Below are 17,361 nucleotides of genomic sequence, written 5' to 3' on the forward strand. Positions count from 1 at the left end.
TCTACTTGCTTGCTAAAAAGGCAAACCGTGGAACAGTTATGAATACACCCTCATGGCTGTCTTCAACTGTTTGAACAGCCTGTTCACTTTGTTTAGATGTTGAAATCAAGTGGCCTACATGGATCATAAGATGCTCATTTCTCAGAATGAGAATGAGTTGCCAATTCCTTATATAAATGCATCTTTTTATGCTCACCGTGCAATTATAAAAACACAGACTAGACAGCTAGCACATAACAGTATGTGGCTAAAATGCTGCTAGTGGTACCACAATACAGCGTGAGAGAAACAGCCTTCATTTTCCACAATTATGTTCATTGACACTCGTGTTTTAGTACGATGTGCTCTGTTCTACATTTTGGGTGTTGAGACATAAAAAAAGCTACCGTTAGAAGGGGAATCGACAGATTCTGTTGAACAAATCACAAATAGTGAGTTGAAACAGCTGGTTGTCAGAGAGGAAGTGATCTTTCGTCTTTGTTGTTGTGAGTGGGAAGGTGCACAGTGCACACAGAACAAGCAGCGAAGGAGATGAGGCCATTTCTGTAATCAGACGACGTGAGGGCTTTATATCTGTGGCAAAATTTTTGAAAGATGCATATCCCCTCTTAATTAACATTACAGCATCGTTGCATTAGGTAGGCCTATTTTCAGATTTTTTTCTTTTTTTTCCTTTCTTTGATGATCATGATTGAGACCCATTACTGGCAGTTCTGTGGTAACTTGCACAGTGATTTTCATTTTGGTTAGTGATTTTTTTTAACATAACGATTCAATTTCATTTAAACTTTTTGAAGTTCAAACGTTCACACCGCTAGTGTGTCTGTGGTTAGGAAAATTAATATGCTTTGAGGAACGCAGAGACATTAGCTAGTTAATTATTCAGACTGGGGAAGCCAGAGAGAAATAGATGGAGGACAAACATTCCAGACAGCCACATTAATAACAAATCAGACTTAAATTCTCATATTCTTACTCAATGGTAACTCCTATGACAATAATGCAGCGGTTTAGTTTTTTTTAGCTGCTTTCATAGACAGAAGAATTATAACAAATCAGGCATGACTGATCAGATGATGGAGATATGATGAGGATCGGATTCAAGTCACTTTTAGAGACCGGCAGTGTTTAGCTGCTTCCATAAGCCTGCTTTAATGGATCAAAGGCCTGACGACTTACCAGATGATGATAACGGGGTGACATACCACTTGGGATCATCTATTAGCAAATTGGTGGGCAAAGCCGAACCGAGGAAAACTTCTGCATCTAGAGACTCTTAAAATGTTTGGGTTAAAATACTACACACACACACACACACAAAAGTATGTGGACAGCCCTTCAAATAAGTGGATTTGGTTATTTCAGCCACACCCGTATAAAATCGAGCACACAGCAATCTCCATAGACAAACATTGGCAGTAGAATGGCCTTACTGAAGAGCTCAGTGACTTTCAACGTGGCACCGTCATAGGATGCCACCTTCTCAAAATCAAATTTCTGCCCTGCTAGAGCTGCCCCGGTCAACTGTGAGTGGTGTTATTGTAAAGTGGAAACGTCTAGGTGTAACAATGGCTCAGCCGCAAAGTGGTAGGCACTTGCAACACTCACTACAGAGTTCCAAACTGCCTCTGGAAGCAACGTCAGCACAAGAACCGTTCGTCGGGAGCTTCACGAAACAGGTTTCCATGGCCGAGCAGAAGAGTGGAGGCTGTTATAACAGCAAAACGGGGGGACCAACTCCATATTAATACCCATGATTTTGGTATGAGATATTGGACAAGCAGGTGTCCACATACGTTTGTACAAATAAATACATTTTCCAACAGGTCTCACACAATGTCTAAGCAAACATCCTGATCAATCAGCAGATATGAGAGCAACACCAGCACAGGGGATTCACGATACTAGCCTTCTTAGTACCGGTGGCCAATCTTCTGAGGTGTGTAGGAATTGGGTAACTGGCTAGGTCCCTAAGAACATCTATGACGGTTCTTGAACATAAGTGAACGTCTATGATGAATGCCCCTTGTGCCAGACATAACTGACTGCATTACAGGAAAACAATGAAAGTAAATGCCCAGAGCTGTGTGTGTATGCGTTTCTTTATGCACAATTAGAATGGCAGTGAAGAGACATACTTATTGAAAACCTACCGCGAGTCTGCTGTCGACCGTGACAGCCCTGGAATGCAATTTGGTGGTTGAGATTTCCCTAAACCCACAAACGCTCCCCAAACAATAAATATGCCATTCAACCTGCCTGGCCATACAGCCGCTTTGATTGATCAGATAGATTATCAGATTATTTTTTTTTAAGTAGTGGAGAGTCTAAACGCTTTAAATTGCATCAATTCAGTCTGTCAAGAGTCAAAGATACAGAAAGAAAAATGAATAACGCCTAGACGTCTAGAGCCATCGTACTCTGCATTGCTTGATTAGTAGAAATGAAAACCAACTCCAATGCACAGTGTTATGCTTACTATAGCAACAAGCATACGTCTCACCTTAGTTGGTATCATAGCACACTTACAGGTAACATATTCAGTGTTACATAACATTCAGCACATTCAAAACCAAAGTGTGAATCAAACCCACAACTCAAATACCCTCTGGATAGGAGCATCTGTTAAATGACTAAAATGTCATGTAGATGGCCTGTCGTGTAGATTGCTACATTAAAACCCCACTTCCCCTGGCAACAACACTGTAGTCGGACTCATTGGACATGCAAGCAGGCGTCAACCAGAGATGCTCAATCAACAAAACTCTTCCAGGCCTGTTTGACATAAAGGGTATTCAGTCAGTTACTATGATATCCATCTGCAACTATCTGCATGGCATGTCAATAACACCGGCAATATTAAACTCTGGAGGACAACGACCAACTTTGGCAGAGTGGAAGTGTACACTTAACACATGTCCGGAAGACAAACGACTAGGGCTGCGTGAGCGGAATTAAAACACACACACACACAGCAAGCGAGCGAGCGAGAGACTCGTCCTCAGAGAGATCTATTCACACTTGTCAGAGCTCATCTGCACCCTAAAACAAAGGGAAGAGAAAAGGCATCAGAGTGTATTTTACATTAATTTCCCGCTTGGTGCCACAATGTTCCAGCAGGCATCTGTGCACACAAAATGGCAGCTTATGCTGAGAGCTCATCGCTGGATGGCTTGGGGGGGATTTCATTAGCTTGCACCACAGGGTGTGTATGTTTGTGTGGCCAACGGGTAACACAGCTGTGACTAAACCTCTAGGTCCAGATCTAATAACATGAACTCTTAACAGCTTCAGATGAGGCCAAATGCTTCTTGAGACTTCCATTTTCTAATAATATAAAATAAGAGGGATATTAGGTACTGGGGGAGATTCGGATGAAACCTTCATGTGGAAAAACTGGAACAAGAGTGTCAGCCCCCTAGACTTGATGTCCACACCCGTGCATAAATGTAATTAGCATAATACAAAAATTGACATCAAAGTCTGTCTGTTAATTAAGGGAGAAACCTCTGGGTTTTGCATGGGCTGCATCTCAATCTAACGCATCCTCCGATGTCGGCCTTTCGTCTCTGCAGTGGAAGGTGGCAGAGCTACAGCTGTTTGTCAAACCCAGAGACATTCCAAAAAAATGCTTGGGCTAGAAATTGTTTACTCTACGACACCCACAAGCTTCACGGGACTCGTCCCAAGTCGCTGGCACCGGCGTCCCAAATCCGAACAGATCTCACAAAAACGTATGTAGCATCCGAATGGTTTGAGGTAGAAACGAATGACCCCACCATCAATAGCTGAGACTCCCACGAACATTCTATAGCATTAAGGCCAAATTCAATGTTTCATCAAATATTATTTTATACCTACAGGGGTCCTAAAATTCTAAATCTGTTTTCTCAGTTTTGATTTTATTCCAGGTTTCTGTTTTTCCCCATGTTTTTCAGGTTCTCACACTCACAACAATGCTTAAACCACATCAGTATGCTAGACCACTGAGGTCTTGGAAAAATTTAACACATTTTGATTTTTGGGAGTAGTTAGAATAATTAAGCTGTGCACCAGGAAGAGACCGTTGTTTGGTTAGCAATGTTTGTTACGCAAATGTGACTCCAGAGTTTGCCAAACAAAATGGCCACTGGATTGATGAAAATAATCCTAATATTCTGCCAAGTAGGGTTAGGCTACTTTGTACTTAACATTTAATAGAGAAGGCTTTTGGGAAAGCCTTTCCATCTCTCCATGAAGACGGTTATCACAAGCATCATTGCTAAGCAGTGCATCATTGCACACACAGACAGGGGCATTCCTGTGCCGTTTCAGAAAGTCGTAGGAAAATACAACTCACTGATGCATTTTGGGAATGTGCTGCTGCTTCGCTTCTACTACTTGCAACCGTCCGTGGATTGTTCTTTTCGCGGCCGGTATGTTCGCAATCTGAAAAGGGTGAGAGAGACTAGGAGTGGGGCTGTTGCCAGTGTGTGTGTAAGTGTGTGTGTACGGCCGATTGTCAGACAACTGGATTGGCTTCATGTTTACGCGAAACATCGTCAACACACAAATTCCAGATACGGAATGTACTCGCCATGCAGCCGACTCCTTTTGTACAGTGTGTGTGTTTGTGATCTTATGTTTATGCAACCCTAGAAGGAACATGTGAATTCAGCTCTTTTCTCAATGTGAGAAATTGTGAGTGGGAAATATCCTGTGCTGTTATCTTAATGATTAGTAGGGCTAGTTCAAAGATCTGAAAACAGACTGTGGTGTGTGGTAAATCAGATTTATGTTTATGAAATCAGTTCTCTTGAGTGAACATTTTAACTCAAAGGTGCCCATGGAGATGTTTTAAGATTGCAAGCAATGTATTCGCCATCTGCTTGTAATTGCAAGATGGGGATGGTGTTTTGGACAGCCCCGAGATGGCACTGAGCCCAGAGGGCCCATCTACAGGTGGTTCATCTCCCTTGCCTGGTTCATCACCTTCCCAGACCCTCTCCCCAACACCCATGCACCATCGAGGAGCACCCTCACTCTCTGCCCTGAAACTCCATCAACCTCCGCCCTATCTCCCCAACCCTGCTACAGTGGCAGGAAGAGGAAGACAGCGGAGGATCGTTTGGGTCACTGACATTTTGCAGCGGATGGATGAGTTAAAGAAACGGCAGCATCCAGCAAAAGCCTTCTACGACGTCATGGTAACATGGATGATGTCTATTCCTCCTGATCAATATCTTCCGTTTGTAAGGGACATGACTATGTCTTTCACAGGAACATTGATCAGTACCATGTCTCCGCTCAGTCCACTCAAGTGAGACAGAGCCCTCTGTCTCACGCCAAAATTGAGTGTTGTGCGATGAACACATTTGTACTGATGTTGGATAAACATGCTCTTTAACGCCCCCCCCCCCCCCTCCCCCATAATTTCACACATTAGGGAGGTGGGTAATATACTGTTTATTGGCTTATTTTGTCATTCACATGTTAAGGGGGTGGGTAATTTACTGGTGTTTACTTTGTTTTTTTTAATCCCATTTCCCCTTTCATCACACTTGAGCACAGTCTTTTTAATGCACGTTTTGTTTTACATTGCAGTATTGTTTTCAATATTGTGTTTTACATTGCAGTATTGTTTGTAATATTGTGCTTTACAATGCAGTAATGTTTGCAATATTGTGTTTTACATTGCAGTATTGTGTTTACATTGCAGTAATGTTTTCAATATTGTGTTTTACATTGCAGTATTGTGTTTTACATTGCAGTATTGTTTTCAATATTGTGTTTTACATTGCAGTATTGTTATTTATTTGTGTTTTACATTGCAGTATTGTTTTCAATATTGTGTTTTACATTGCAGTATTGTTATTTATTTATTGTGTTTTACATTGCAGTATTGTTTTTAATATTGTGTTTTACATTGCAGTAATGTTTTCAATATTGTGTTTTACATTGCAGTATTTTTATTTATTGTGTTTTACATTGCAGTATTGTTATTTATTTATTGTGTTTTACATTGCAGTAATGTTTTCAATATTGTGTTTTACATTGCAGTATTGTGTTTTACATTGCAGTATTGTTTTCAATATTGTGTTTTACATTGCAGTATTGTTTTTAATATTGTGTTTTACATTGCAGTAATGTTTTCAATATTGTGTTTTACATTGCAGTATTGTGTTTTACATTGCAGTAATGTTTTCAATATTGTGTTTTACATTGCAGTATTTTTATTTATTTATTGTGTTTTACATTGCAGTATTGTTATTTATTTATTGTGTTTTACATTGCAGTAATGTTTTCAATATTGTGTTTTACATTGCAGTATTGTGTTTTACATTGCAGTATTGTTTTCAATATTGTGTTTTACATTGCAGTATTGTTTTTAATATTGTGTTTTACATTGCAGTAATGTTTTCAATATTGTGTTTTACATTGCAGTATTGTGTTTTACATTGCAGTAATGTTTTCAATATTGTGTTTTACATTGCAGTATTTTTATTTATTTATAGTGTTTTACATTGCAGTATTGTTATTTATTTATTGTGTTTTACATTGCAGTAATGTTTTCAATATTGTGTTTTACATTGCAGTATTGTGTTTTACATTGCAGTATTGTTTTCAATATTGTGTTTTACATTGCAGTATTGTTTTTAATATTGTGTTTTACATTGCAGTAATGTTTTCAATATTGTGTTTTACATTGCAGTATTTTTATTTATTTATTGTGTTTTACATTGCAGTATTGTTATTTATTTATTGTGTTTTACATTGCAGTAATGTTTTCAATATTGTGTTTTACATTGCAGTATTGTGTTTTACATTGCAGTATTGTTTTCAATATTGTGTTTTACATTGCAGTATTGTTTTTAATATTGTGTTTTACATTGCAGTAATGTTTTCAATATTGTGTTTTACATTGCAGTATTGTGTTTTACATTGCAGTATTTGTATTTATTTATAGTGTTTTACATTGCAGTATTGTTTTTATAGTGTGTTTTACATTGCAGTATTGTTTTTATAGTGTGTTTTACATTGCACTATTTCCCTCGTGATACCTTCTCGTGATCGTAAACAAATATCTGGATATTTGTATTTTTAGCAGAAAATATTACTGTTCTGAAATCAGTCAGATTTCAGACTCCGTAAACTTGTACTCGTTTGTACATGCGCTATGTAAATTGGGTTAATGTCTTGAGGGGGGGGGGGTCTGTCCTCATTTGAAAGGCCATTACACATAACACAAGGTTATACATGGTTATGTAGATTATGTAAAACAAAGACCCCAAGGATTGAAGTGACTCATTATGGTAGTCTTTGGGACAATCGGAAGTATTGAAAATGTCTTTCCTTGTTAATTAATGCTTCGTATAGGTTGTTGTACAAGAGACAGGTATTCTCCATTGTCCCCTCTTGTAGTGTTCAGGGGTCATTTTTTCTTCTCCTGAGTAGTAAGAGCCGTTCAACCTGTAGCAATTGCAATTCATAGAGACATGTTTATTTCCTCGGCTAGTTAAATCCTTAAAAAAAGGTAGAGTTGAAAAGCACATAACACCGGATCCAGAAGTTCAAATGCCATTGCTAGCTACAGTCAAAGAGTGCCTCGGATTCTCTCGCTTGGTTAGCTACTCTGGCCTCCCAAGCCCCCTAGTGGATACACAACGCGGACTTCCTCTCTGGGTGAAACGCAGAGACGATGTGGACAAAAGTGTGCACTGCCCCCCCCCACACCCAAAGACTCCGCTCTTTCACGTGCATGCACGTCAATCAACGGCGAAGCTTGTAGCCCTTCCTTACTCTTCCCAAAGTAATTTAAACTAAAACTATGATATACCTAGTCTAACAGTTATGTAAAAAAAAGGAAAAAAAAGAAAGCAGACAGAAAGTGTAAAGCGTTGACTATTTCTTACTTCAAACTAATTTCACAGCTACGGTCTGCTACCATAAGGAGCATCCATATTGCTGTACTAACAAGCACTGAAAGTTTCAGTTTGAAAAAGTTGCGGTCATTTAATTATCTTTGCTATGCTAATAGTGTCTTGTCTGATACCTGGTGGTTCTGTAGAGCTGGAAACGTCCTCTCTGCTCTATGAAACATTCTAGTTGCCGTGTTCCACTGACTGAGGGGGAAACTGTGAATGTGAAAGGGCCTGATCATTACCTACTAGTCTTGGACTGTTCCTTTATTCAACAGAAGAATGTACTCTAATTTGCAACAGTACTTTAGCCAATCAAAGCTTACGCTTATCTGGAGGAGAGTCAAAAACAGTTAGGACTGACCTCAAACGAATTGTTAGATTGTTCCCATCATATGACTTTACCTGTATCCTAATACGTTTAGTTTCGTTAGAAACTAAAAGACTCATTGTGTGCTCCTTAACATGAGTCCATGCGGTGTCTGTGTTGCCCATGAGGGGATGTGGGTCAGCTGATTTTGTTTCTTAGGTAGCAAGCATGCCTGGATGAGCATACACACTACCTCAGTGTCCACACGCACATGGGCCTGCGGCTCTCCAGTGAGCTCTCTTAGTTTTCTGTTGCATGCATACTGAACACAACCATGAGCGCCAACAATGGAAGTCTTTACTTGGCCAGGTCAATGCTTGTACAGACAGTGACACTATACGGGCTTGAAGAGGACACATCCTTGGCATTCAACAGAAAGGAAGGAGGGAGATAGTTTTCTTCTCAGTGTGTATTGAAGAATCTCTGAATACAGACAATAGAAACACCATGTCTGTACATGCATCTACTTCCCCTCTTGTTCCATAGCACATATCCAGGTCATCGTCTATTCAACCACCCATGTCGTCAAGAAGAAGTGTTTACTTATTAAAAATAAATGTCTCTTCTCATCAAGAACTTCTGATGAATTGGCAGGCAGGGGAGAGTGAGAGAAAGGAGATAAAAGGACAGAGAGAAAAGGTTGGTCGTTTCCAATGAGGTGTGAGTGGAGACTGAGGCAGAATGTGATAGAGCCAACAGGCAGGAAGACATTCAGCCTCCAGTATTTGGGCTCCATATTGACTAACCTGTAGTACATACATTTTTACATTTAGAGTCATTTAGCAGATGCTCTTAAGCAGAGTGACTTACAGTAAGTAGTGAGTGCTTACTTTTTCCATACTGGTCTCCCAAGGAAAAAAATGCATTAGCTCGAACAACTCTATCTATACAGGCCTCATTGCACGCCATTACACAACCTACAGCTTTAAATGAATTGTGAAAACTGGTCTTCTCTGTCCTGGCACCCCAAATGGTGGAATCAGCTTCCCCCTGAAGCTAGGACAGGCAGTCCCAGAGTGCCCATTTTCCGAAAACATCTGAAACCCAACTTATGATTATTATTATTCATTTATTTTAAACACTTAACCAGCACTTGCACTTGACCCTCCCCACCTCTGACTACTAACAACTATGTCATTGAGGAAAAATGTACTTTCTTTGCCTGTGAAATGTGGTCGTCCCACCTAGTCATCTTAAGACGAATGTAGTAACTGTATGTCACTCCGGATAAGAACGTCTGCTAAATGACTCAAAATGTCAAATGTTATTGTGACAGCATCGTTATATCATGCCGGTAGAGTGTTCTCCTTGACTCATGTTGGGAGTTCTTGGAATCTTACTCAAAGAAAAAAAAACAGCTGATGGGCTCTCCTTTCCAATCATGGTTAACATTGACAGTCAACATAAAAAGCTGAATGTCGGGGGGGGGGGGGCCGACAACTTACAAAGCTCTCCAAATATAAGCCTGGAGCTCATGCAAGACATTTTACAAGAACTACTATAATGGCATACTGAGCAGCAGACCTACAGCTAATTGAGTTAACATGAACATGCAGGATTTACAAGGTTCCTACACAAATAGCCAAGTATTCCCAAGTTAAAGACAGTCAGCTCACGTGGTTTCTAGAAACTTGAGGCGTATGAATGGGAACACAGGAGAGTGAATTATGGATGAGGGGATGGTACAGTGGTTGAACTCTCCTCCATATCTTCCTGGCAGTGCCCTCACTATAAACCCAGGAGGGCCCTGGGCTGGCAAAGCCTAAACCGCCAGGTTATGGGGCTCAAATAACTCCATACTCCCCATATAACCTAGTACAATATTTGGCCCAAACTAAACAGGTAGCCTTAATGGCTCTGAACTGGAGCTCGATCCCAGATTCCTCAATTTCGACCACATGGGGCTACCACACAGTGCTATGGGAAATAGAGCTAACTGAAAGGCCCTGGGTAGAAGTTTACCCAAATTCACTCTGGTTTACCCTCACCCAATCGTAACCTTTGCTGATGGTGTTTTGCCCCTAGACACTGATTCAAGGCCAGTTATGTTTTTCAGCCTAGAGACAACTTCATCAGCGGCAGTATCTCTTCCCAAAGGGGGGGAGGGGGGGCAGTGTGTGCAGGATTCTGTCATATCTATCTCAACACCTAATTGATTCCCCTGATCAATTAATTGGACATGTCCCCAACGTGCTCCAGGTGAAAATTGGTTGCCGATGATGAAATAATGAATTACCCGAGCTAATTAATTAAGTTCTGGAGCGTGGTGATAAGTTGTGGGACACAGTGAATTAGTGACTGACATGTGCAACACTTTGCTTTGGCTCCTGAGATAAAAAAAAAAAAGGGGGAGACACTAAATGGTGGAGACGCAATTTGCCAATTTAACCTCCTTGGATTGGTCAGACAGGGTAAACAGAAGAGGAACATAATATGCTTGACCACTTCTATACGAAATTCATAATCACAACCACTTAAAACCCCTTGGGTTACTAATAGCAAATGAGGATTGACTGAGGTCAGATGTGGTTGTAGCTGATTGTGTTGAATACACCCACAGAATAAAAAGAGAGCTTGAAGTATTTAATTTAAAAAAAGGAAGAAAATAACATCTCCTTGACTACCACATGCAATTACTCAATCACTTGAAAAGCCTCGCATTATTGGAAACAAACGTGATGACAAACAATTTCACAGGTTTGACAGATGTCAAAGATCGACCCGCTGTAACTGAAGCTGGTTGCGTTTATACTATGTACTGTACTTACATGTTATACTCTTAGGCCTATAAGTCACACGCAAAGGGAAAAAATGGACTTCAACACATCAATCCAAGCCCACACTGTAATCCCTGGATTGTGTTAAGGCGAATGTGCTGTACAATAAATCCAGCATTGCATCTCGCCTTCTACATAATTAACAGCAAGCTAGAATCTAACATACACACAAAACTCTGGTTAACACACACACAGCAGGAGGCCAATTACTGGTCTCCAGAGAGACAAGCGCCAATCTGTGGCAGAACAGAGTATGCAGTAAGATCTAGTCCAGTAGTGCCAAAACTAATTGTGTGGTGGCTTTATTTGTTATTTACGTTATTAGGGGTTATTATGAACCAACAGATTCTGAAACCATACGTTTAGACAAGTCTTACAAGTCGGCCTAAACTGAGGGGACACCAGGTAACTAAGCTGAACTAGGATTCAAATACAGCAGAAGATTTAAATCACAGAGGCGTAAACATCTTCATTCATTCAGACAGAAACTCAGTGGTACAGGCAACAACCTCAGGTAATCTCCAATAACACCAACACTCCCTCCTGGTTGTCAGTGGTACAGGAAGGTAATGATCTGGTCTGTTTGCCCCCCGCCCTCCCCTGGCCCTCCCCACTCGCCGTGTGCACCAGGCGGTGGGGGCAGGTAATGATCTGGTCTGTCTGCCCCCCCCCGCCCTCCCCTGGCCCTCCCCACTCGCCGTGTGCACCAGGCGGTGGGGGCAGGTAATGATCTGGTCTGTCTGCCCCCCCGCCCTCCCCACTCGCCGTGTGCACCAGGCGGTGGGGGCAGGTAATTGCTATGTGGCGTGGTCACGCTTCGCACAGCGCTGGGACGACGTAGACACAGGAGAGAAGACTAGAGTCTCTAACGTGGCTGCCCACTGCGCATGTGTTGAGCTAACACGGGGAGGCTGCTGATTTGTGGGACGGTGGTTCTGTAATCAGCTGAATGACCTCGTTCTAAATTATCTGAACACCGATTCCTCTACACCTTACACACACAGAACTGAGTCACACGTCTCACGTGAATCAACCGTGGTGCGAGTCAACCGTGGTGCGAGTCAACCGTGGTGCGAGTGTTAGTTGAGCATGTGTGTGAGTGCCTGCCAGTGTGTGTGTTAAATGAGTATGCTTGTGTTTGTGTGGTACTCACTGCTGCTGCTGCAGTGGTGCTTGTCGACACTGCTCCCAGCGTTCTCCTCTCCGGCCGGCTTCCTGGTGGTTACCACGGCAGCCAGGGAGACAGGAGGCACATCCAGAATCTGGAGGTCTGCAGACAACATACAGGGTCAATAAAAAAATATGTTTTTTATTGTCACATACACCAGAAAGGTGCAGTGAAATGTGTTGTTTTACAAGGTCAGCCCGTAGCGCGCGCACACACACACACACTTCTTCCCGACTCCAGGGCAGAACCATATCAGCCAAGATTAGGTTATGCTGACGCAACCCAACACCAGGCAATCGAACAAGTACGAATGGATACCTTTAGCATCTCTACTGGCACATTAAATTTTCACTGCTGTATTCCCTTTCAGCTAGTTGACTTCTGCTCCTAAAATATTAATTTGCGGCGGATTTGAATGTGCGTGCATCGCCGTGAAACGGAGGAAATCAGCAGTGATGTGTGTGACCCTAGAAAAGCCCTAGTCTTTGATGAGACTGTTTCTAAGACAGGAGACTAGGCCTTAGCAGTTTCAATAATACGGTTGTAAAAAAGCTCTTATGTGCTCAGAGTGCATCAGCCTGCACACAACCCATCCTCTCTTTTCCCTCCATCCCCATTTCCTCATTCCACCTCCATCACAAGAGTGGCTTACCTCAGTTATACTCAAAATCAAATCAAATCAAATTTTATTTGTCACATACACATGGTTAGCAGATGTTAATGCGAGTGTAGCGAAATGCTTGTGCTTCTAGTTCCGACAATGCAGTAATAACAAGTAATCTAACTAACAATTCCAAAACTACTGTCTTGTACACAGTGTAAGGGGATAAAGAATATGTACATAAGGATATATGAATGAGTGATGGTACAGAGCAGCATAGGCAAGATACAGTAGATGGTATCGGGTACAGTATGTACAAATGAGATGAGTATGTAAACAAAGTGGCATAGTATAGTATAAAGTGGCTAGTGATACATGTATTACATAAGGATACCGTCGATGATATAGAGTACAGTATATACGTATGCGTATGAGATGAATAATGTAGGGTAAGTAACATTTATATAAGGTAGCATTGTTTAAAGTGGCTAGTGATATATTTACATCATTTCCCATCAATTCCCATTATTAAAGTGGCTGGAGTTGAGTCAGTGTCAGTGTGTTGGCAGCAGCCACTCAGTGTTAGTGGTGGCTGTTTAACAGTCTGATGGCCTTGAGATAGAAGCTGTTTTTCAGTCTCTCGGTCCCAGCTTTGATGCACCTGTACTGACCTCGCCTTCTGGATGATAGCGGGGTGAACAGGCAGTGGCTCGGGTGGTTGATGTCCTTGATGATCTTTATGTTCTTCCTGTGACATCGGGTGGTGTAGGTGTCCTGGAGGGCAGGTAGTTTGCCCCCGGTGATGCGTTGTGCAGACCTCACTACCCTCTGGAGAGCCTTACGGTTGAGGGCGGTGCAGTTGCCATACCAGGCGGTGATACAGCCCGCCAGGATGCTCTCGATTGTGCATCTGTAGAAGTTTGTGAGTGCTTTTGGTGACAAGCCGAATTTCTTCAGCCTCCTGAGGTTGAAGAGGCGCTGCTGCGCCTTCTTCACGATGCTGTCTGTGTGAGTGGACCAATTCAGTTTGTCTGTGATGTGTATGCCGAGGAACTTAAAACTTGCTACCCTCTCCACTACTGTTCCATCGATGTGGATAGGGGGGTGTTCCCTCTGCTGTTTCCTGAAGTCCACAATCATCTCCTTAGTTTTGTTGACGTTGAGTGTGAGGTTGTTTTCCTGACACCACACTCCGAGGGCCCTCACCTCCTCCCTGTAGGCCGTCTCATCGTTGTTGGTAATCAAGCCTACCACTGTTGTGTCGTCCGCAAACTTGATGATTGAGTTGGAGGCGTGCGTGGCCACGCAGTCGTGGGTGAACAGGGAGTACAGGAGAGGGCTCAGAACGCAACCTTGTGGGGCCCCAGTGTTGAGGATCAGCGGGGAGGAGATGTTGTTGCCTACCCTCACCACCTGGGGGCGGCCCGTCAGGAAGTCCAGTACCCAGTTGCACAGGGCGGGGTCGAGACCCAGGGTCTCGAGCTTGATGACGAGCTTGGAGGGTACTATGGTGTTGAATGCCGAGCTGTAGTCGATGAACAGCATTCTCACATAGGTATTCCTCTTGTCCAGATGGGTTAGGGCAGTGTGCAGTGTGGTTGAGATTGCATCGTCTGTGGACCTATTTGGGCGGTAAGCAAATTGGAGTGGGTCTAGGGTGTCAGGTAGGGTGGAGGTGATATGGTCCTTGACTAGTCTCTCAAAGCACTTCATGATGACGGATGTGAGTGCTACGGGGCGGTAGTCATTTAGCTCAGTTACCTTAGCTTTCTTGGGAACAGGAACAATGGTGGCCCTCTTGAAGCATGTGGGAACAGCAGACTGGTATAGGGATTGATTGAATATGTCCGTAAACACACCGGCCCAGCTGGTCTGCGCATGCTCTGAGGGCGCGGCTGGGGATGCCATCTGGGCCTGCAGCCTTGCGAGGGTTAACACGTTTAAATGTCTTACTCACCTCGGCTGCAGTGAAGGAGAGACCGCATGTTTTCGTTGCAGGCCGTGTCAGTGGCACTGTATTGTCCTCAAAGCGGGCAAAAAAGTTATTTAGTCTGCCTGGGAGCAAGACATCCTGGTCCGTGACTGGGCTGGGTTTCTTCCTGTAGTCCGTGATTGACTGTAGACCCTGCCACATGCCTCTTGTGTCTGAGCCGTTGAATTGAGATTCTACTTTGTCTCTGTACTGGCGCTTAGCTTGTTTGATAGCCTTGCGGAGGGAATAGCTGCACTGTTTGTATTCGGTCATGTTACCAGACACCTTGCCCTGATTAAAAGCAGTGGTTCGCGCTTTCAGTTTCACACGAATGCTGCCATCAATCCACGGTTTCTGGTTAGGGAATGTTTTAATCGTTGCTATGGGAACGACATCTTCAACGCACGTTCTAATGAACTCGCACACCGAATCAGCGTATTCGTCAATGTTGTTATCTGACGCAATACGAAACATCTCCCAGTCCACGTGATGGAAGCAGTCTTGGAGTGTGGAGTCAGCTTGGTCGGACCAGCGTTGGACAGACCTCAGCGTGGGAGCTTCTTGTTTTAGTTTCTGTCTGTAGGCAGGGATCAACAAAATGGAGTCGTGGTCAGCTTTTCCGAAAGGGGGGCGGGGCAGGGCCTTATATGCGTCGCGGAAGTTAGAGTAACAATGGTCCAAGGTCTTTCCTCCCCTGGTTGCGCAATCGATATGCTGATAAAATTTGAGGAGTCTTGTTTTCAGATTAGCCTTGTTAAAATCCCCAGCTACAATGAATGCAGCCTCCGGATAAATTGTTTCCAGTTTGCAGAGAGTTAAATAAAGTTCGTTCAGAGCCATCGATGTGTCTGCTTGGGGGGGGATATATACCGCTGTGATTATAATCGAAGAGAATTCTCTTGGTAGATAATGCGGTCTACATTTGATTGTGAGGAATTCTAAATCAGGTGAACAGAAGGATTTGAGTTCCTGTATGTTTCTTTCATCGCACCATGTCACGTTAGTCATAAGGCATACGCCCCCGCCCCTCTTTTTACCAGAAAGATGTTTTTTCCTGTCTGCGCGATGCGTGGAGAAACCTGTTGGCTGCACCGCTTCGGATTGCGTCTCTCCAGTAAGCCACGTTTCCGTGAAGCAAAGAACGTTACAGTCTCTGATGTCCCTCTGGAATGCTACCCTTGCTCGGATTTCATCAACCTTGTTGTCAAGAGACTGGACATTGGCAAGAAGAATGCTAGGGAGTGGTGCGCGCTGTGCCCGTCTCCGGAGTCTGACCAGAAGACCGCCTCGTTTCCCTCTCTTTCGGAGTCGTTTTTTTGGGTCGCTGCATAGGATCCACTCCGTTGTCCTGTTTGTAAGGCAGAACACAGGATCCGCGTCGCGAAAAACATATTCTTGGTCGTACTGATGGTGAGTTGATGCTGATCTTATATTCAGTAGTTCTTCTCGACTGTATGTAATGAAACCTAAGATGACCTGGGGTACTAATGTAAGAAATAACACGTAAAAAAACAAAAAACTGCATAGTTTCCTAGGAACGCGAAGCGAGGCGGCCATCTCTGTCGGCGCCGGAAGTCACATGCGTGTTTCTGCTCTGCATGCAAGTTTGTACAGGATTATTCATTGATGAATATGTGGTGTGTGTAGATTTGCACATGATTCTGTATGTGTATGTTTGCATGTGTGTGGATGTTCCGTGTTTAGAATCAAGCTGAATGTATGTAGGAGTACAAGTATGACATATTGTACTATCAATACTATATCTACATTCTCCTTGTGCGTGTACACTAACAAGTGTGTTTGTGCATGATCGTCTTTCTCTGTGACTATACAAGCTTACATACAGTTGAGGTCGGAAGTTTACATACACTTAGGTTGGAGTCATTAAAACTCGTTTTTCCAACCACTGCACAAATTTCTTGTTCACAAACAATAGTTCTGGTAAGTCGGTTAGGACATCTGACTTTGTGCATGACACATCATTTTTCCAACAATTGTTTACAGACTGTGCCTTTAAAAAGCTTAGAAAATTCCAGAAAATGATGTCATGGTTTTAGAAGCTTCTGATAGGCTAATTGACATCGTTTGAGTCAATTGAAGGTGTACCTGTGGATGTGTTTCAAGGCCTACCTTCAAACTCGGTGCCTCTTTGCATGACATCATGGGAAAAACAAAAGAAAATCTGAAAAAGATTTCAGAAAAAAATATTTGTAGACCTCCACAAGTCTGGATCATCCTTGGGAGCAATTTCCAAACACCTGAAGGTACCATGTTCATCTGTACAAACAATAGTATGCAAGTAAACACCATGGGACGACACAGCCGTCATACCGCTCAGGAAGGAGACGCGTTCCCTCTCCTAGAGATGAACGTACTTTGGTGCGAAAAGTGCAAATCAATCCCAGAACCGCAGCAAAGGACCTTGTGAAGATGCTGGAGGAAACGGGTACAAAAGTATCTATATCCACAGTAAAACGAGTCCTATATCGACATAACTGGAATGGCCGCTCAGCAAGGAAGAAGCCACTGCTCCAAAACTGCCATTAAAAAAGCCAGACTACGGTTTGCAACTGCA

At 42.8% G+C, this 17,361-nt stretch overlaps 1 protein-coding gene across 3 annotated transcripts in view; it reads right to left on the minus strand.

Annotated features, from left to right (window-relative positions):
• LOC139415375 (ATPase family AAA domain-containing protein 2B-like) overlaps positions 1 to 17,361 on the minus strand; it is a 128,978-nt gene that overhangs the window by 48,687 nt on the left and 62,930 nt on the right. For 2 of the 3 annotated variants that reach the window (XM_071163479.1, XM_071163477.1), the window contains exon 24: positions 12,199 to 12,315. In XM_071163479.1, coding sequence (XP_071019580.1) covers positions 12,199 to 12,315 — 117 coding nt within the window. The remainder of the gene's footprint in view (positions 1 to 12,198; positions 12,316 to 17,361) is intronic. The other variant, XM_071163480.1, reaches the window with a different exon arrangement.

Source organism: Oncorhynchus clarkii, chromosome 8, assembly GCF_045791955.1.
Source record: "Oncorhynchus clarkii lewisi isolate Uvic-CL-2024 chromosome 8, UVic_Ocla_1.0, whole genome shotgun sequence".
Lineage (NCBI taxonomy): Eukaryota > Metazoa > Chordata > Actinopteri > Salmoniformes > Salmonidae > Oncorhynchus > Oncorhynchus clarkii.